Source organism: Pezoporus flaviventris, unplaced genomic scaffold (assembly GCF_033815535.1).
Source record: "Pezoporus flaviventris isolate CSIRO_AGI_PZ_B2104156 unplaced genomic scaffold, CSIRO_AGI_Pfla_v1 ptg000007l, whole genome shotgun sequence".
Lineage (NCBI taxonomy): Eukaryota > Metazoa > Chordata > Aves > Psittaciformes > Psittacidae > Pezoporus > Pezoporus flaviventris.
The window spans coordinates 75,326,887-75,347,645 of record NW_026892555.1 but is presented as its reverse complement, the minus strand read 5'-3'; the positions used below and the strand labels follow the sequence as shown (position 1 = coordinate 75,347,645).

The 20,759-nt window shown below is 39.0% G+C and overlaps 1 protein-coding gene across 3 annotated transcripts in view; it reads right to left on the bottom strand.

The window, feature by feature from the left end:
• TRIO (trio Rho guanine nucleotide exchange factor) overlaps positions 1-20,759 on the bottom strand; it is a 237,274-nt gene that overhangs the window by 140,259 nt on the left and 76,256 nt on the right. For all 3 annotated transcript variants that reach the window (XM_061449239.1, XM_061449238.1, XM_061449236.1), the window contains exons 3-8: positions 20,546-20,660; positions 17,340-17,532; positions 16,181-16,693; positions 13,316-13,438; positions 3,893-4,084; positions 492-623 (exon numbers count right to left, since the gene is read on the bottom strand). In XM_061449239.1, the coding sequence (XP_061305223.1) occupies positions 492-623; positions 3,893-4,084; positions 13,316-13,438; positions 16,181-16,693; positions 17,340-17,532; positions 20,546-20,660 (1,268 nt within the window). The remainder of the gene's footprint in view (positions 1-491; positions 624-3,892; positions 4,085-13,315; positions 13,439-16,180; positions 16,694-17,339; positions 17,533-20,545; positions 20,661-20,759) is intronic.

The following is a 20,759-nucleotide window of genomic DNA, read 5'->3' as shown; positions in this document are numbered from 1 at the left end:
TCATAAGGTTGGCAGAACTAAGTATATTACCTTATGGCCTGTCAAGTGACATCCTTTGATAGTTCAGCATTTTTTGTGAGGCAATTTCAGAGGAGGATTTCTGAAACACACTTACAGCAATCCATGCCAACACAATACTTTCCCAAAGAATAACTAGCTAGCTTCCCTTCAAGTAAGTGTTTTAAGGATAGCATAATTCTGCTATTGAAAGGTAGTAGTATACGAACGTGAACTAAAACATACTCGGTACACTGTATGAGTTGTTTGTACCACATATGGTTCCATCTTGCCTTTTAAATTCCTTTCAGGAGATTAAGAGGAAGATTTATCATTTAACTTTTGAACAACAGTACCAAAGTCCAGAATACTGAATTAAAAAAAGAAGCCTGGCACTAGAATTTCCAACTACACTATGCAACAAGTGATGTCCCTTCATGATCCAAACTTAACATTAAACCATTTTCAACAACCCAAGGAAACAAGACACTTACCTCAGAGTAAGCCAAAGTAATATGCTCATATATCCCTTGATGATGATGGATAGCATCCTCTAAATCTTGCAGTTCTGAGGGAAGCTCCACCTCACCACAAGCTTTACACCACGAGTCCACGTTGCTCATGTACTGCAACATGAGAAAAAGGTTTCTCTTGATTTTGGGTTCTATCAATAAGTACCACATGTTGGTAATTATTCAGTGGCTGACACCTGTGTGGCAGCCACTGAAAATATTTTATTTATTTTTTAAAGGGAAAATGTTCAATGTATTTCTCTCTGAACTGACCAAAATGAAGATTATATCAGAACAGAAATAAATATTCAAGTCTGACCATACTTGTGCTTTTAGGTGTACGGAACTCTTTAAGCCATTCACAGACTGGCATGCTTAGTTATATGTTGACAGCTTTCAGAACCAATTAACTCTTGGCAATCCTGACACTTCCAAGTTCACTCTTCCTCCTTTTTTTGACTTGGCAGCTAAGGAAAAGCTTACTTCACCCTGCACCTCCATTTCAGATGCATGAAAGCCGGTTAAGGTGTTTTCTATGCAAAGAAATAAAACATAATACAACTTTCAAGTCCAGACCCTCAGCTCTTACCCATCAACTCCCTGTCAGATACTCATGGTATCATGAAGTATCACTTCACCTTTTTAAAATCTTCAGAAAAAATGTAATTTACTTTGCATGTGTGTTCACATATACCCAAAAAATTAATGGTGAACCATTCACTGAAACACTCCATAGTTGTCTTTTGCTGGAAAGAGATCATCAAGGAAGCAAAACAGTATTAGAGCACAGAAAATTCACACCTCTGTCCCCAAAGCACTAGCTTTTACACCCAGAGAAGCACTAAATCTATTTGGTAAGCTACTACAGCAGCAAACATGTAAGGGATTTACAACTTAAGCGGGGGTCTCTTAGGATTAACACTGAACTTTAAGCACACAGCTATGTCAGCATAGCTGCTGAAGTCAAGCCTTTCAGGGGAAATTGAGGATACTGCAACAGCATCTCTTCTGCAGACAATTTAAGTTATCACCGAAGCTTAAGCTGTCTTGACAGACAAGAAACTGCCACCGTAACTGTATGCACAACAGAAGTTCTGTCAACTTACTTTTGACAGCTAGGGGGCATGAATTTTATACCCTCCTTATGCTAGGAAAGAGAAAAAGAATCTGTTCTTCTAGTTTTCATAGCTGTTAAACTTAGTACAGTCAGACACATGGTATTTGTAAATTCAATTTGTCTTACACTCAAATAATGCTCAAGTTTCAAAGTTTTAAGAGACCAGGCCATTTCTCTCATTATACGTATCCTAATTCCTGGAGCACCCATAGTCTTTTGAGGAAAAAGTAATCCACAGACCACTTCTGCTACTCCATTACTGTTTGAAAGCTGGGAGAAAGAGTGATAGAGTACTTAACTCTAAGATACTTCTGTAATTCTCATTTCATCAAAGGATAGCTTTAAAAATCTCTAATGTTAAACACTGAATATTAAAAGAAGCTCCATGTGGGACCTCTTCCACCAGTCAGGGACCAGGATCTGGGTGAAACCTTCACTGTGCTTGACGGTAGACAGCGACGCTTACCTAACACTGGCAAGGGAACACATGCATTCAAGGAGGGTGCATTATTTCTTTGGCTGTTTATTATTTAATCATCTTTTTATGTAGGTCATGCATCACCAGTCTCTATAGGGGTCATTTCTCTCATTCCAAACCCTCTTTCCTTGAACTCACTCTCCATTGTTAATGAAACAGCTAACATATCACAGCCAGGTATCTTACAAAACAACTAGGACAATCCATCACAGTTAATCATAAAATAAAGATTGCAGAAGAAGGAATTAAAAATTAATTTAATCCCAGCAGAGGCTGCACTATTTTCTCTTTTCTTCTCTTTCCTGCTGTTTACACTTACATTTACTGTTAAAGAAGGTAGCACTGACTCTTAGCACAGCTGCACAGCACACATACAAAATTTAGTCCCCTGATTTCTTATGAAAAAGAACAGTATTTGAGTCAGGGTATACCTGTCTGTTCATGTTTCACCATCTCTCTCTTACATGCATGGCTGACAGTGCTTAAATGTGAACCTCAATAACTCAAGCAATTAGAAAAGGATCAATACTGATAAGGTACCGCACTGTGTCTTACCGAACACTTCAAGCTGGTTGGTAACCTTTATATCAGAAAACAATTCCTTTATCTCTTTTTTATGTTGCTTTTCTGTAAAACCTGCTAAAAATGCTTACAATAGTGGCATTAGTTTATACACTTTACCTTAGTCTAAGGCCAGTCAAACCAATGTCACTGTTAATGAAAAGCAATGTGTATTTGCATCAAAATAAGTTCACATTTTTAAGTTGAATATATGTGTATTAGAAATCATGAAAGAAACTTCTTAAATTGCACTGCCTCTCTGTATTTTTGCAGTTATCGACTCCCAAGTGTTTTTTTCATTTATTCCAAATTAAATTTGTATCAGATGAGACCTTTTCTTGGATCCAGTTTAGCAAGGCAAATGTGAAGAAAAGTATCTACAGCAGCCACACAGCATACCCGAGCTTCAGTCAGCCACAGTGATCCAAGAACCTCTACTCCCCAAATTCAGCAGAGATGTACAGAGGAGACAACCTATATTATCAGTGGGTGACTCAACAGCACATACACAGGAACTCCTTCAGAACTGAATTCCCTTGAGGGGAAAACATGCTTTCACCATCAAGACTATTAACTCAGGGATCTTTATTCCTATTTCCCCTATATAACTCTCCTCTGGCAGTTACACATGGTTAATGACTTAATTAAAATAATTGGTATAGGCCTAAAGCTAAAATTTTTGTTTAATATAGAAGGAATCTCTTATGGGATACTAAGTAAACATCTCCCACACAATTTCAGTTTCAGAAGACAGTTAATTAGATTCTCAACTTTCTGGCCAGTTCAACTTAGTTTTCTGTGAGTAATCACTACGAGTTAAATCTTGACACTCAAAGACTGATTGGGGTGGAGTGGTAAGGACAATAGAACAATTGATGCTTTCTGGATGTAGGAAAGGCATTATACCAACATCGACTGTACTGAATGTTTTCATTTCTTTCAACTTAAAAGCTTCATATAGTTATGCATTCATGCCCACTTCATTTTCATTCATGTATCTAATATGACTAAGTTTTATGTTGCATTGATATGGTCAAGGCATTTTGTGGAGAATATAAGGGCAATGGGCTGCCCTGAGAACAACTTTTTGTTTGAGTATCAGCTGAAATTGGCAGAAATATGTTCTCTTTCTTGCCAACCTTTTCAATCCTTCTCTTGTACTTCTATTTAAATCAATAGCAAACAGTACAACCCATCATTCCAACACAGAAACTTATGTTCACTAACCTGTTCAGCTTTCTGATGGAAGATGGAGGACATATCCAGTAACGTGCTACGTTCGTCCAAGGCTGCAGCAAACGCCTTCCACTCTTGCTCCAGCTGACTAGCAATCTGTTTTATTTGCTGTGAAGCATAATGGCCAGACTCGACCAGGCGATTTGCTACTGACATGATGCGGTTTATGTTTACATACACATTCTATGGAGAAGAAGGAGGGAAAAATTAGTGGAAGTTAACAGACCACTTAAATACAGAGGTATACTTTTATTAAACTCTTGTTTATTACAGTAGTGCTTATAGACTGGGCTTATTTGCCAGGTCTGTGCATGGCTAACTTTGGAATCTAAGCATATAATGTATTATCCTACCCGTATTATTAACAAGGGAAAAGGACAACCTGAAATGACAAGAGTCTCAAGCTAATGTTAGTGGTTGGCTTAAACAACATATTATATGAAGACCCACTATTACAGTGGAAAGGAAAAGCTAACTGTATTTTGTAACAGTCTCAATAGTGAGTGTCTACAGATGTTCCAGTCAAGACATTCAGACAAATTAGGAAAATTGAAGTATAATTAGTAAACATTTTATCTATGTTATGCATGCGTGCAACATCACTCTACAAAAATTTTTACATTAACTCTGAGAGTATTTCTACTTTTTAAGTAATAAAATACTGCACTCTGAGCTCTAAGAAGTTCAACAGCTTTATTTATTATCCTGCCTCAGAGCTAGCACTGAAAATTAGACAAATAAGGTCAAAGATTAAGAAAGATTCTCTATCATATTGGGATTACTCACTGATGGCTTTTAGTCACTCTAATTTTCAGTCAAGAGTTTCTGCTTCCTGCAAAGCCAGGAACAAGAACAACTTCACCACCACAAGGCATCTACTCCAGAGCTACATGTATATAATGCTAAACCGAAACCTCTTTCAATTCGGCTGACTCTCGTACACCTAGAATGAACTTCTTAGAATCACAGGACTGTTGAGTTTGAAGATCATATAGTCTACCCACCCTGCTCAAAGTAGATTCAATCAGAGCAGGTTGCTGAGGGTCATGTCCAGTGGGGTTTTGAGAATCTCTAAGAATGAAGAGATCACAATCTCTCTGTGCAACATGTTCCAGTGTTTCTTATGTTTAAATGGAATTTCTTGTATTTCCACTTGTGCCAATTTACCTCTTGTTCTGTTACTGAATTCCATGGAGAAAAGTCTGGTTCTGTCTTCTTTACTCTTTCCCTTTAGATATTTACATTTTTATGTAAGGTCCCTTCTAAGCCTTCCTTTATCCAGGGTAAGCAGTCTCAACTCTCTCAGCCTCTCCTTGTACAACACAAGTATGCCACGCAGGTGCTTTAAAGAAGCAGCATGGTGATTTCTCAGAAAGGGAATGAGTGCATTCCACATAATGCTGTCCTGTAGGCACATTCTAGTTTGTGCATGTACACATGCAGCAACCCCAGCTTATCCCTGTTTTGGACTACAGGGTTCTTTTTGTTCACATCACAGCAGACCCTTTATTTGCCAACTGTCCTAGTTTCAGCTGTAACAGTTATTTTTCTTCCTAGTAGCTGGTACATTGCTGTGTTTTGGCTTTAGTCTGAGACCAACCCAGTCCACCACTTCACACTTGAATGTTGGTCCTCTTCTCCCTCTCCATCATTCTTAAACTGAAGGCCTTCTTACCAGGTTGTCTGGCCTGCTGGCAAAAGCACTTTTACTTCACTTAGTCAAATAGTAAACCTTGATTCTCAGAGAGACAGTCCCATGGCTGCAGAAACCAAAAGCCTGTTGCCAACATCAGCTATGTAAGCAGCTGTTGACCTGCATGAGCTACCTATGCTCTGACCAACAGGGTTGAGAAGAAAACCAGCTGGACTCTCATGCCCTTCTTGACCACTGCCTCTGGAGTCGTGTATTAACGCCTGAGGTTTTCCAGATCACCCTTGGCAGTATCGCTGGGGCCTACATGGAAGAGCAGCAGGGGACAATAGTCTGAGGTCTGGACAAGCTTTGGCAATCTTTCCACAATGTCCCAAATCTGAACTCCCAGCAAGAAGCAAACTTCTACAGAGAATGACTCAGGTTGGCAAATGGGAGTCTTTGTTCCCTGCAGAACATTACCACTCGCCTCTTCCTTTTGGTGTTCCTATGTAGCCCAGACTCAGATATAACAGATGCTTTATTTGACAGCTCCCAGGTCCTCATCAGCCACGAGGTCAGTGAACCTATTCAGTAGCTGAAAATCTTCAGGTGATGCAGAAATGCTCCTCCTAGTGCCATCTTTCAACCTTCATCATCATGGGAGTCTCCACTTCCCAAACAGGCAGAGACTCTGCCTTACCCTTCTCTCTTCAGTACAGTTGGTAGTTTGGGCTCTTGAAGCTGCAGTGCTGGAAAAGATCTGGTCAATCTCTTTCTCATTATCTCTGATGATGTACAGACTGCTGACCTCCTCCGGCAGTTCCTTTACTTGATGACACAGATTCTTAATAACCACACACCTCCTTGTGGGCAAGGAAACCATCTTCCACTGCTCAAGCATTGGGAAGAGGCCACACAAATTCCCTGCAGCCCCAGACTTGCAGAGCTGTGTCTTTTCTGGAGTTCCCTCTAGGCTGAGGCTTCTGATGTTACAGGGACAGTCAGTTCAGCACTGGGGACTGTGCCCTGTGGCACATCACCACCACTGCTGAAGACATGGATTCTATTATGAGCAGAGTTGTGGGCCCTTGCTGCATGAAATGCAGCACAAACTGCTGCATCCATTGGCTAATCCTGTTAGCTGCACTCATTCTTGCCTATATCCTTAAAATTTACATGTGGAGGCAAACTGCTAAACACTATCACACATAATGGTTGGGAAGAAAACAACAAACACCATTAAAATCTCAACATTGTGCAGTGTTTTTTTCCCTAGTCCACACAGTGCTTTCTGGAATGCCAGCTTGCAGGAAATACCACACAGCAGTTAGCTATCTGTCAACCTTCCCTGATCAAAGGTCGAGGAACTGGCTCTAGTGAGCCAGGGAGGACAGAACTGACCACAACAAGCCTCAGTCAAGGCCACAGATTAACAGGGGACAGAAGAACAAGACCTGAAGTTGCTGGAAAACTCTATGGTTCCATTACTGTTGAGAGATGTGATGGGCAGCCTATGCCAAAATCGAACATACCCCTAAGAGTAAGAGAGATCAGGGAAGAATGCTGGCATGTGGACACCAAACACTGCACAGATGCTGAGCATTTGAGGTGGAACCATTACCCATTGGCATCAAGCCACTGCCCAGAGCCTGACACTGACTGGCTGGCACAAGTGTTGCAGTTCCTCCAGCCTTCATTGTGCTAACTCGTCTGAGTGGTAACTGGCACAGGTATCTATTAATTATAACTGTATGCATGCGGGAGCATTCCTGACACAGCCTACACCTCACCTGATCCACTTAATAAACTGAACACATCCGTGTCACGATGGCTGTTTTTCCTTCCTGCATAATATTAATTTTTTAGGTTATCCCACACACCTATGCCCTCCTTTTAAGCACAGATGAATAACTGGAAGAGAACAAAACTGCTATTTCCAACAAATCTTAAGACTGGAGAGCATTTATGCCTATCGAAGTGTATGTAGCATAAATGCAAGACTTCTAAATGAATCCAGAAAGCCATTACACAGACTTGACAGTGGTGTGAAAAAGCAAGTGTCAAAAGAGAAAAGAATAAAGGCTATTTTAGACTACCATTTGATCTGTTGGTATATCATAATAAAGGAGTCTTGGAAATTCTGGAACATTAGTTAAATATGAAGGACAGGGCACCATAAATGTGAAGTCAAGCAAATCAAAACTGAGCTGTGGTTAAAATGTATTCATTTTCCCATGGCAATCTGGCTTCATAAGTGTGGACAAATAGTCCCTGTAGCAGTACGAATATTAATTAATATGCTGCCAGCTGAATACTTTTCAAGCTATGTATACCACATTCCTTTCCTCAAAAAAACCCAACTTATAATAATCACAACCTTTTTTTCCCCCCTCCAGTATCACATTCCTCATTACATGATATATTTACTGAAGGTTTAACTTTCAGTATTTTAGAATGCAATGACCCAAAAGAGACAGATTTAACTAAGATGGAAAAAAAATCTCAAATAGGAGCTCACTATGATTGGATTGTCCTTAACTGATCCTTAAAGGTTAACAAATTTCATTCAATTTTCTAAAAGGACAGGCAGATCCACTGCCATTACTATATGACAAATACATATTTTTTGCACTGCTTGAGAAGTGCTGTTCCAGGCAAGCTGATGTGCATTTCCCAGGGTCTGACACCTCATTCATCGCATGGATTTACATCCTGGTTTCAGTTAAAGCAGCAACAGGTATCAGGTAATAACTTTTAAAGACTTATTTAGCCATCTCATTTACATCATGTGAATCTGCATGAAATACCGAGCTTCAAAATGTTTATCAATCAGCTGTCTAAAAAGTGAAAGGCTAAAGTGATACTGCACACCTTTCATTGTGTTACATGTGACTATTGTAACAAAACTAAAAAGGGAACATTACAATACACATAGGAAGTACACCAATGTACTTAGTACTCCCTCCTGAAGGGAGTGTACATATAAAAAACTATTTCTCAGTACATATAAAAAACTATTTCTCAGTAAGGCAACACAGATTACTAGTCTAAAACAAGCTAGTGCACTATGTCATTCTTTGGTGTGTGCCTTAAAGGCAAGTACACAGGTGACAGCCTGCCAACTTAACTGAACTTCCGTCACACTCAATACAAAATAAAGCTGGCAGGTGCCCTGGTCTTCCCAAACTCATTTAGGAAATGTTTTTTAGTTCTAAGATTTCAAACAGTAGTTGTCTGACACAGAGACTATTAAGCATTCAGCATTAAAAAACAACCTCCTCAGTGACATGGTCTGTAAGTGTCGTAACTGGCACCTCTAGATAGACAAAAACTTGACTGTATACATTTTACCTACTCTACTGCCCTGTGTCTATTCACCTCGTCTATTAGGGATGGTCAGACAGTTGATGGATTTTACCGTTTAACTGGTTTTTATTTATTCTTACTGAAAGCCCTACCTGAGTGATCTATTAGTTTAACAAAAACAAAACAACCGAACAGCGACAACACAAAACCCCACAAAAGAGACATGTCTCCCCCTAGTAGTAAGCTAGCTTACTGCTGTTCACCATTCACCACAGTCTTCTGTGAAAATCTGCACTTCAGTGTGATCTGGGGAAGACTACACAATTCACAACTTGTGGCCCTGCTCTCATTGGCTGAGGTCTCAGAGGACCCAGGGCAGTCTAAAACTCACAGGGTGCTTAAGTCTATCTCAAGCAACAACTGTATATGGTTACAAAACCATATATATTTAAAATGCTTTTGTTTCCCTTGTGTCCCAGCAGGCGTGTGGAAAACGGCAGTAAAAAAAGTGGTCAAACACAGAACCAGTCTCTCTCACTCTTGCATACAAGACTGATTAGTTGTATAGTCATGGGTACTTTGTTTTTGCAGTTCAAAAACTTGAGATAATTTTTGTATCTGCAGCTCTTGTGATGCCTTATTTGCAAGTTTCTCCCTTAAAAGGTACTAAACACTTGTTTAGAGAAGTGAAGCACTGGTTTAGTCATACAAAGAGGAACTTCAAACTGAAACTGAGTATTGCTCAACTCAAATAAATCTCAAGACTTGGCAACAGCAATTTTCTGTTGCTGAACATAGGCCTTTTAAATTGTACCGAAAATCCATCCTCATCTTTAGAGAACCATTGCGAGTTTATTTTTCCCCACAGCTAGGGACCACGGGATCTACTTACCCTGTAAGGACACAGTACTGACAGTTATCACTGCACAGCCTTTTAAATTCAGTAAATGCAGGTCGCATACTTACAGCTGCATATGTGAACTATCTTTCAGACAAACAGCCTTTTTAACCACATCAATCTGTGTGTTAAGCAATGGCAACCACACGTATGTCCATCTTCAATGCACATCACTGCACCTATCCAGATTTTCTCTGGGACAGTTTCATTGCAATCAGAACCAGTTTGTGATTAAACGTAAGACTTTCATGAACTTATTCCTGTTACTTTGAAGTGCAACCACATGAGCTTATCACATACTGAATACACGAGATTCCTAGACATACCGCTTGCTAATGAAACTGCTGAAAGTACAGTTAAATCTCTTCCTCAAATGTATTTTTCACCTTTGTTTTACAACATTTGGTTTAAACTTCCAACTACTTTGTGCTGTAATACCAAAAATCAGATTCTAAAAATGTGGGAAAGCCATTACAAGAAAAACAAGACACATTCAGCAAATCCTCTTTGTCCTAGATGCAATGAACTCCTGCTCATGACAGGAACTAAGCAGCTTTCACAACAGTTTACATCCAGGTGGCTCATTTTAGGCTAGAAGACTAGATTAAAACTTTGGCATCTCACCCAAAGGCCGTCACTCTTTCTCACCCCAGTTTGACATAAGCAGCTGCAGACATTGCCCTCCTGCACCTTTCAGAAAGCTAAGCTACTTCTCAGGAAGGAAGGGGAGATGGGAGAGCCAGCTATTGACAGAGGGCAGCACCTGCTGTGAAGGGAGCATGTGCCCTGCGGCAACCACAATGAGTTGGGAAAAGCAGCTGCAACTTCAGTTATCAGGGTTAAGCTGTGAGCAAGCGCAAGAGGTTGCATTTAGCTGCTTGGGCAGCATTTATCCTTCGAACAGCCCTTCCCCACCTAAAGTGAGCCTAAGGAAACTGCCTAGAAAACAAGTTCTATTAGAGTCCAATTAAGGCCACAATGAGAGGCTTTCAAAATCTCCGACATATAATAAACCTTTACATATAGTTGCTGCCATTCCCTCCTCTACCCCATTCCACTGAATAAATCTGCATGGTTGCAGATGGGTTAAAAGTTAAATTCCATCTCTAGTGTTACAGCATTCACATAAGAGATCTTAAATCAACTCTGATTACTGAAGAGTTATACTGACAGGGAACAATGAATGATAATACTGTAAGCACAGAGTGTAAGTGAAGAGAGGCCAAGGAAAAGCTGAAAATGCAGGAGTTAAGATTGCTTGACATTTTTCCAGTTAAAAGCTAATGAAAAATAAGGCCTGTCGAAATTCAAATTAGTTCACATGATTTTTTTAACGTCACATTCAGCTTAATCTTTACCCCTAACCTACAAGTGAAGCTTTTGCCACTTAACCAGATAAAACCTAGAGAACCTGAACACTGCTTAAATCAAAATCAGGGTTTGGGTTTTGGGTGGGTTTGGCTTTGGCAGGATTTGTTTGTTTTGTGGGTATTTTTGTTTGTTTGGGTTTTTTTTTGTTGTTGTTTTTGGGTTGGTTGGCTGGTTTTACAAGGGCCTGCAGAGACAGGACAAGAGAGAATGGCTTTAAGCTGAAAAAGGGTACATTTATATTAGGTTTTAGGAAAAAATTTTCACTATAAGGGTGGTGAGACACTGGAACAGGCTGCCTGAAGAAGTTGTGGCTGCCCCATCCCTGGCAGTGTTCAAGGCCAGGTTGGATGGGGCTTTGAGCAACCTGGTCTAGTGGAAGGTGTCCTGGCCCGTGGCAGGGGGCTGGAACTGGATGATCGTTAATGTCCCTTCCAAACCTAACTGTTCTGTAACTGATCATTTTGAATTTGTATTTTCATATCCTCTGCCAAGAAACCATTGTTTGAAGGGACTATGATACAGAAACACATAGAAAAACTGAAGCTTGTTTTTCTCCTTTTGAATAATTGGACTGCTTAATTTGCCCAGTTTAAGCTGCTCCTTGCATACTTCAGGAAAGCATTACACGGACTGAGAAAAAGTCATCTGTAATTAATGCCTTTGACTATTACAGGCAAAACAGAGATTAACAGCAAAAAGAGCCAAAACAGACCAGGAGGGGTTATGCTACATTGCTCAAGTGCTTTCTACTGTTGATAGCATCTGAACAGTATGGGAAGTATGGAGAAGGGGAGGCGGGAGGGGGGGGCAGAAATAGTCAATTCAATTTGAAGAAAAGAGGACAACAGTAACTAATACCAGGACAGGCTGACAGAAGAATTTAACCTTTAGAGCAGAAGCCCAAGAATTGCCTGGGAGGCTATCCAAAATTTTAAGTTCCAAAAGTCATGTCAATGACATCTACTGTCCTTCTGTGAGTTTGTCTGCTCTGCTTCATATGCAGAGCAAAGAGCAATTACAAGAAGGTACTCCATAAAGGACCAATTCCTCATGCCTGTGAAGAGAAGGCACCTATAACTTTCTAATGGGCAAAGCTACCTTCATATATTACGTTACGTAACTTCATTACACTGTTCCCCAACATTTGCTTTACTCTTTTCAAAAGGTTCATAATAGTTTTCTTCTTTTAAACTTCTTCAAACACAGATGAGTTGCAAAAGAAGAAAATATGAAAAGAAAAAGAAGAACTTGTGTTTTCTATTGCTCTAATTCTAGATGCCTTACTCGTCCTTCCATTATTTCAGCAAGACATGTAACCTAGGTAAGATTACTTTGCCAGTCTCTCTTTCCACAATTAACAGTTCTATCCTACAAAAATACCCTCTTGCAAGAGCTGATTGTTTTGACCATACTTTAATTCAATTCCCATCTTTGGACTGCCAAGGAAGTTAATTTCTAACAAGACTGGTAGCGTTTTTCCTTCATTGAGCTGACAGCCAGGGACTGGATTTAGGCCCAGACTCCCAAAGTTATTTAAACACCTTCAATCCTCCTAGTGAAAAGGACATAAAATGTACTTGAGAATTTAGTCCCCATGTTCAAACAGAAATTCATGGAAGTCAAAATAAGCAGCTTCCACTGCCAGTTAAAATCCAAATTTTTTAACTGCAGCCTACTGATAGCTCACACTAAGATGATATTTAACAAAAAAAAAGTTTGTTTTCATTCTACTGTGGCAGAAATGAGAAGTGTGTCTTCTTAAAAATATGGAAAACTATCAGACCAAATTCAGCTGTTGATCACTATTCAGAACTTTCTGTACGAGTTGCAATCTATTCAGAAGATCCCGAGAGCTATTTCTTTCCATATGGAGTGCTAAAATTCCATATTACATACAATTCTCTGAAATTTCCTACAAGACTCAAAGCAGTACTTAAATACACATCCCAGTTTCTAGAAGTCGGCACACATAACAGAGTTGCTGAGGTTGTGTTGAATATCTCCAGCTGTCAGAATAATTTTGTTGCTTGCTCACAGTACTTCTGTACTTGGATACCATTTATTGCCCTCCTATGTGTTTTATAATCTGCTCAAACTTGCACTACTTGTAATAGAAAGAACTACTTAAGTGAACAATTTATGAATTCAACCTTAACATAGAGCAAATAGGCAATACATCAACGCTGTGAAGTGAGGCGTTTCTTACCATACAGTTCATGGCAAAGTGATTGTGCTGTGTCTGAAGCTCCATTGCATGGGGATGACTGGTTCCGATCTCAGTGTAGCTGTTCAGGAACAGACCTTTGTTGTGTGTAATCCAGTCAAACATCTACAACAAAATATTGGGGAGGGGGGGGGGGGGGAGTGAAGAGGACGAATCAATCACTAATTTGTTATGATAAAAATCATAGACAATGTGAGAAATCTGTGAACACGTAAGACAGAAAGAGTCTAAGGCCATGAAAAAAAACAGTGCTCTTTCTACTGTAAGTTACATTTTAACCACAACATTGCTGAAATCTGACTGTTCTGACCAAATATCTGGGGCTGTTAAGTCTTTAATATAGGTGTTTATCTCAACAAGCTACACTAAATTCATAATCATAAAGGCATAAACTTCATTACTACAAAGAAGTCATAGTAAACAAACAGGCTTGGAGCACAGCCCTGAGTTACCAAGCTTATATGTTCTCTAGTGTCAGCATTTCTTGATGTCAGCAGCTTAGTTATTTACAATGGAAATGGCAAATCATGGAAATTAAATATAAATTCATTCTTGCTGATCAAGTATTTCAGCAGCAAGTTTCATATTTTTAGTTCATAACTTTACAGCAGATTTGATAACAGCTTTTCTATTGCTGAACAAATTTCAAAAACTATACTTGAGCACAGAGTTACACATTACCTTCTTCCAGATAGATTTGAGATTAAGTAAAAAGTAACTTAATATTCGAGCAAACTTTAGGAAAGACCTTATCTGACAATGACAATCAAGAGAGGTACAGAAGTATGTTAACAGTGGCACTGGAAGATAAAGTTTTCGAAGACCCAGCGACACAGAAAAAGTCTACGTTTAACACAACCTCCCCACAGCCTCCACAATGGTCTTGAAATCTTTCTGTATTTCAGTTCCAAAGACCTTCCTACTCTCTGGATAATCTGAGAAAGATTGTTTAGGAAAAAAATGGTAGCAGTAAGCAGTAAGTACTCATGTAAAGATTTTTTTTAAAGTACGCTGGCTAACAGAGCAGTATTATTGAATCCATTATTCCACCCAGGTACGACAGATCAAATTACAAGTAGAACACAATATGGTAAGGACTGTAAACCAAATAAAAGTTTTAATATCTCAGGACAACTGATCACATACTCCTAAAATTATCAATTTCTTATCTAGACTGCAGTGAAGATGTGTTAAAACATTATTCAAGCCAGATAACTGGTCCTACTCATGACCGCATTTCTCTAGGTAGCCTGATTTTACTGCCTTCTGTTACTTACATGACAATTCCAATCAGATTCCCTTCCATCTTGCCCCTTTTTTTGCCTCTCTCCTGAACTATGAGAGCCCTCAGTGATATGGTTTAGTGGTGGTCTCGCCAGTCCTGGGGTAATGGTCTTTTCCAACCTATTTGATTCCATGAACCATCTCAAATTTTTTTGGGCAAAGAGTTGTGAAAGTCCTCCAAAATGACCATGTTTATTTCTCCCAACCCAATAACTTCTCCCCCCCCCCCCCCCCCCCCCCCCCCCCCAGTCAGTCTAAGCTACATAGACAACTTTTAGGTGAGTAAATGGAAGAACACAGCTTTCGATACAATGTAAGCACCATCAAAATATTTTTTGTTCATGCTGCAATAAAGAATACTGTAAATAAGTGGATGGAAGGTTGCTAAAAAGCATTTTGGGCCTGAAAGAGCAACATCTTGTCATTTTCTAAACTATTTCTAACTCTAAATTCACTTGAGCAGATTTTTTTCAACGCTTTACACACCCCTACTATTTTCAGCTATACCCCTTCAGTAAACACTTACTTTAAAAAATTATTTTTTTTTTTTAAACACAGCAGAAAACATTGACAGTATTGTAAAGAAAATCCCTGAGCAGAAATGGTAAGGGTAAGGGAAAGACCAGGGATGAAAAGACAGGAAGAAGAAAGATAAAGCAGTATGATATACGTGTGCTCTGCTTTTACTCTTCCCCATGCCTCTGCTTATGAGCACTGCTGGAGAGCAGGATACTGGTTTAACACAGACCTTTGGTCTCATACAGTTCAGGCATTCTTACACAAAGCACAGAGAAATATGGCAAAGACCATACTTATCACTTCACTGCATAGTCCAGCTACTTCTTATTCCAGAGAAAATCTCCCCACCCTTCCCTAAAGCTATCTGTTCCATGGTAACAAGTTAATAATGTGATTGTAAATACTTTCTAGATGAAAACAGATCTTATTTGAGCTCATCTATAAGTGAGGAAGCCTTACGCATTTCCTCTTCAAATTCCATGACAGTCAAGGACTTTCTCATGTGAAGGGACAGGTTAGCCCAAAACATTCTGAGATCACTCAATCCCCTGTTAATGACATATGCACTGTCAAAAGAGATCCATCAGTTTTTAGCCTGGGACTTTAAATCCTTCATCAATGAAGCAGTTTCCTATGTCAGCCTCTTCAGACTTTGTCACAACTCCCTGTCACTCAGATCTCAAGGATCACTCAAAAGGCAACCAATGTTATCTTTAGTCATCTATATTTATAAAGCATACAGCATTCATCTACACTGGATGCATGCAGAAGTACCTGTCTGTAACAAAGTCTTACCAAAGAAAAAGCTTCTAGAGTCACTACCACTTAAAATTGGCGAGAATGGTGTTCTTTACAGCTTAGAATTACTACCTCATCCCCTTTGCTCCAGAAGACTAACAGTCACTTCTCAGTCAAGAAATCCTTTATTTCTCATTTAAAAGGTTAGTGATTATAGATAAAAATTACTATTTGCAGTTATCCTTGGTAGTTCTTTCAAGTCCATCAAGCAGTGTCCATTTATACTCCCCTCCCCCAACTACTTACCTTTTCAGCATCCTGCTCAAACAGCCTGAGCTGAAAACATTGGTCCAATTTCAATTTCCGCACATGCCACATCTGATGCAGATGCTGCCGTGTTGAGTGCAGCCTGTCCAGCATAGTGGATACTTTGGGTAAAAGGTTCTGTAAGTCTGCATTCCCTGACCCAGAGTTCTTTTTGGGAAAGCTATCACTGCTCTGTATCCGCTGGAGCAGCTTTTGTCCTTCCACATCAAGGTCCTCAATAGGCGCCTTAATGACTTTCTTTTTTAACTGTGAATGCTCCTCTATCATATTGCGAGCACCTTCCAGGTCCTGAGGCATTTCCTTTTTTGACAGTATATCTTGTAGTTCCTCCAGTCTGGACAGCATATGGGTTGCATTGCTAATATAGTCCTCAAAGGCAACTCTGATTTCAATCCACTCCTCATGGTTGTACTCCAAACAGCCATCGAATTCTGGGGTTAGCTGAGAAGGATCAACTACTTTGGTAAGGCCTTCCAGAGATACCATATTTGTCTAAAAGATAAAAATGAATGTCTAAAAAATATGCTGTTACTGAAATTAATATCAAACTTTATTTCAAGTTTCTGTTTTACTCTTTTCAAGAGCTGATAATTTTGCTCCTGAGGTTCACACGATAACTTCTCATAGACTTCTGAAGTATTAATTCTGACCAGCCTCATGTCTTGCAGGCATTTCCACAAATGAGAGAAATATTTTCTTTCTTTCTTACATCACTACATTTAAGGAGAAAACAGCAATCACTCTTTTGACTTCTGTTTTTATTAAGTTTTGACTTATGTATTGTAAAACAGCAGTAGGATAACAGCAAGGTTCAGTTGGCTGCTTTCCTCTGGATGCTGTTATGATTACCATAGTGCAGACCAAGACAACAAACATGAAACCTAACTTTTTACCATTAGGGATAAAACTCTTATTCCATCTTTCTCACACTCAGAAAAGGAATATAAATGACAACATGCACAACTACCCAGCCTAATTACATGAAGAAAAATCACATTCCCTCTAGCATCACTGGCCTATGTACCCCTCCTCTCACCTAGAACATAATTTAGCTGAGAGTTTTCAAGGTGCTGATTGGTAGTGAGCAAACATAAAACCATGAAATAAATGTAATTTTGTATACCATAGGGGAAATTACCTCAAACTCAAACTTAGAGCTGCCAAAGTTAGTCCTCTGTTTCTGCCAGAAATTGTCTGGCTTGATTATCAGTGCAACATGAATACAACACGGAAAGGATTCCTGTAAAATCTTCAGCAGAGGCTTTATGGAGTCCCATTTTGACCCGCGCATATCTACAATGACGGTGAATCCTCGTTTACATACTTCCTCGCTGCAGAAGAAAGAAGAAAAGGTTATCAACCAAGTGTTACAACTTCAAACACAGCACTTGACTGCACCACACTGCCTAATAAACGTGGTCTTCTCAGCTACACCCTAGGGTCTCACAGCTGACTAGCTGAGATGTACAACAGATCTCAGGTACCTATCAGGAAGCTTCTCTCATCCCCCTGCCAAATTCCCTGTGGGTGATAGCTTCACACCTGTTACTGATTTGATAATCTTTGTCTCCTTTTTCATTTTAATTGTTTATATTAACAATGATTCATCTTCCAGTCTTGTTTCTCCTTCACCTTACACATTAAACACAATTTACTGAAGCAGCAACATATAATTCATTTACAACTGACTCTTCAGAATACACTCATTTTACTGATGACCAATATTCACGCTTTTAATGACTGAGGGGGATCCTCTAAAAGACAGAAGATGGCATACTGTTCTTACCTACCACTTATGCAACTTTTTTAAACTGTCTCCAATATAGTCCATTACTATCTGAGAGTTAAAGAGTCTGTGGAGGGGAAAAAAACATTACTGACAATTCCTTCTGTAACTGGATTAATTTGTGGAAGGTTAACGGATAAGAAAGTATTTTATGGCTGTGAAGAAAACCGCATCAATCTGTTACTGCAAATTCGCGCTCAATTTTGCTGTCCAAAAGTCAACAGACCTTATACCCAAATTCTCTGGCAACTTTTGGGGAATGGCAGATTTAATTTCTTTTCATCAATACCTTTAGTACACCTAGTGCTTGCTGCTGATCAAAAGTGGCAATCACCACCAACACCAGAAATTTTTGTTCTGTTTCAGTGGAATTTGCTACGTGATTTTCTTAAGATGGAAAGGAAAGTAATTCAAAACCAATGCATCATAGCCAATGGACTATCAAAAGGGCCTGAATGTCCATTGTTTGAGTGCATGAGTCATTTTCAGGAATGTGACTAATATAAATGCAATTGTGGAGTCCACATGGTGAGGTTTTCAGAGTGTCCAAGATGGAGGAGGCTTCACTGCCATACTTTACACAATCTCATTGGCCACACTATAGATAAACATGAGTTATGAGTGACACAGGAAAGCAGAAAAGCTTCCAAAAGAAGCGATAATACAGATTATTTAGAAGAGGATTTCTTTTCAAGCTAAAAAAAAAAACAACTAAAAAAAAACCTAGAAAACACTAAACAAACAGAAAACTCCAAAACAACAACAAAAAACTACCACCATTCTAAAAAAAAGAAAAAAAAAAGAAAAAAAAGGAGTTTATCAAGATAAATGTTGGCTGTCCCACCTGCCACAGGAATGCCAGAAATGGCAGCTGACTAGCTTGGAATACATTTAGACTACAACATAAGATTTGCTCAACATGGTGAAAATGTTTTCTTACAGCCTCACAAGATTAAAGGACAAAAACAACTACTGTTTTAAAGATACACCCATTACTGAAGGCTGCATGCTATTACATGAGTGCTGCTCAGCCCACCCCTATCTGACCGTGCAAACTGAGCATTGAATGAGGAGTGCTTGCCACTAGTTCACATGATACATACACCTACTGGGATACAGAAAGTGGACTGGCCCCTCATTATGTGGTACAGTGTAGATGTGTCCTCCCATCATGTGGCTCCATCATCTGACAAAAGATGAATCCCTTTTGGCCAAGGATCACAAAAAAAGTTCCAGGAGGCTTCAGTCAGCCGAGGTCACCTGTTAGGTAAACCTGAACTACATTAATACCTGGTCCACTCAACACTGGTGACTTAAGTTTACCAATATTTTTAAACCAGATAAATTGTTAAATTAGTAAAATTGTGAGACTGAAATCACCTTAAGTGTTCAGATCTCTTGCCAAACAACTCAATACCTGTGAATCTTCAGCCATGTAGAGTAACAGCACTGCAATAGCTATTGATCAAAATAATTAACAGACTAAATGTTTGGGGCTATTTGTACCAGTTGGGCCTTCTTATTTAGCAAGATGTGCATGATCAGTCCCTAAAATATGACCTGTATGAAAATAAGGCTTGCTTTTAATAAAGCTCCCTTTATTCAAAAGCTTTGCCATGCTAGCAGAGATATAAAGCCTGCACTAACTTTCTTTCCATTTTAAATCTATTGATGCTAAACTAACATACATCTTTTTGCCAAAGGACCACTCTACTTTGCCAGATTATCTCTTGAAAACTTTCTTGGGCATATTTGTTATTTACATCTCAAACATTCAAATGTGAAGTCAAATTGCTTTAGAAATAAAAGTCTCAAGCCTAAGTACTAAAGACGCCTACACATCAAAGTGAAATAAAGTCTAGAATAATATAATTACCAACAATTGCTCTTATGGCTATACACACCATCAACAAGGAGTTACTTTAATGAAAACACTTTTGTCAATCTGAAACTGACCTCTGATTACATCAGGTGCAAAGGAGACTGCCTATAAATTAACACATCACAGAAACACAGAAGATACTGCATTCAGGGATGTTGTCTAAGAACAACCTTTTTTACATATATATATAAATACATAACTTGTTTAAAAAATATATATATAACTTTATATGGGAGTGTATATATACACACTCTCTAGCACTGGACTTGACTTATTTTGCTGATTTATTTAAATAGCACATTGTAATTCATAGCTTAAATTGTTGATAATGCAATGATACCAGTATTTTCAGTGATCTCTCCACAGGTTTATCAGAAACTTGTACAAGCAACTTTACACATATCTCTTCTGATTATTTTTGTGCTGCACCAGGACACTGTAACTTACCTAATACAAAAAAAGTTGGGAATCTTGTGCTGACCTCACCCCATACAAGACATACTGTAAATGATCACCAGCGTGTTTCTAAATATTGATGTACTGAAAGCCTTTGAGTTGTATGCGCGGTCTTCAGTACAGAAGACTGAACAGATTCAGTCTTCTAGATCATGAATGTACTGCAACATAATCCATTTATTTTATTTACATCTTCAGAGCTTATCAGACCATCACTTACCTAGGAATACATGCTAGGTATGAAATTAGTCTTCTAAGGTCTTCTTGCCGTATTCTATCATGGTTACTACGAGCTGGAAAGGTTAGAATGGGACCTCCACGCTTATCTCTGCCACCTGAAAAATTGAACACGTTAAAAGACCCCACAGCATAACACCATTCTTGTTTGCTAATCTAATCTTTGGAATGCTTTTGGAAAACCTTAGTCCTACACT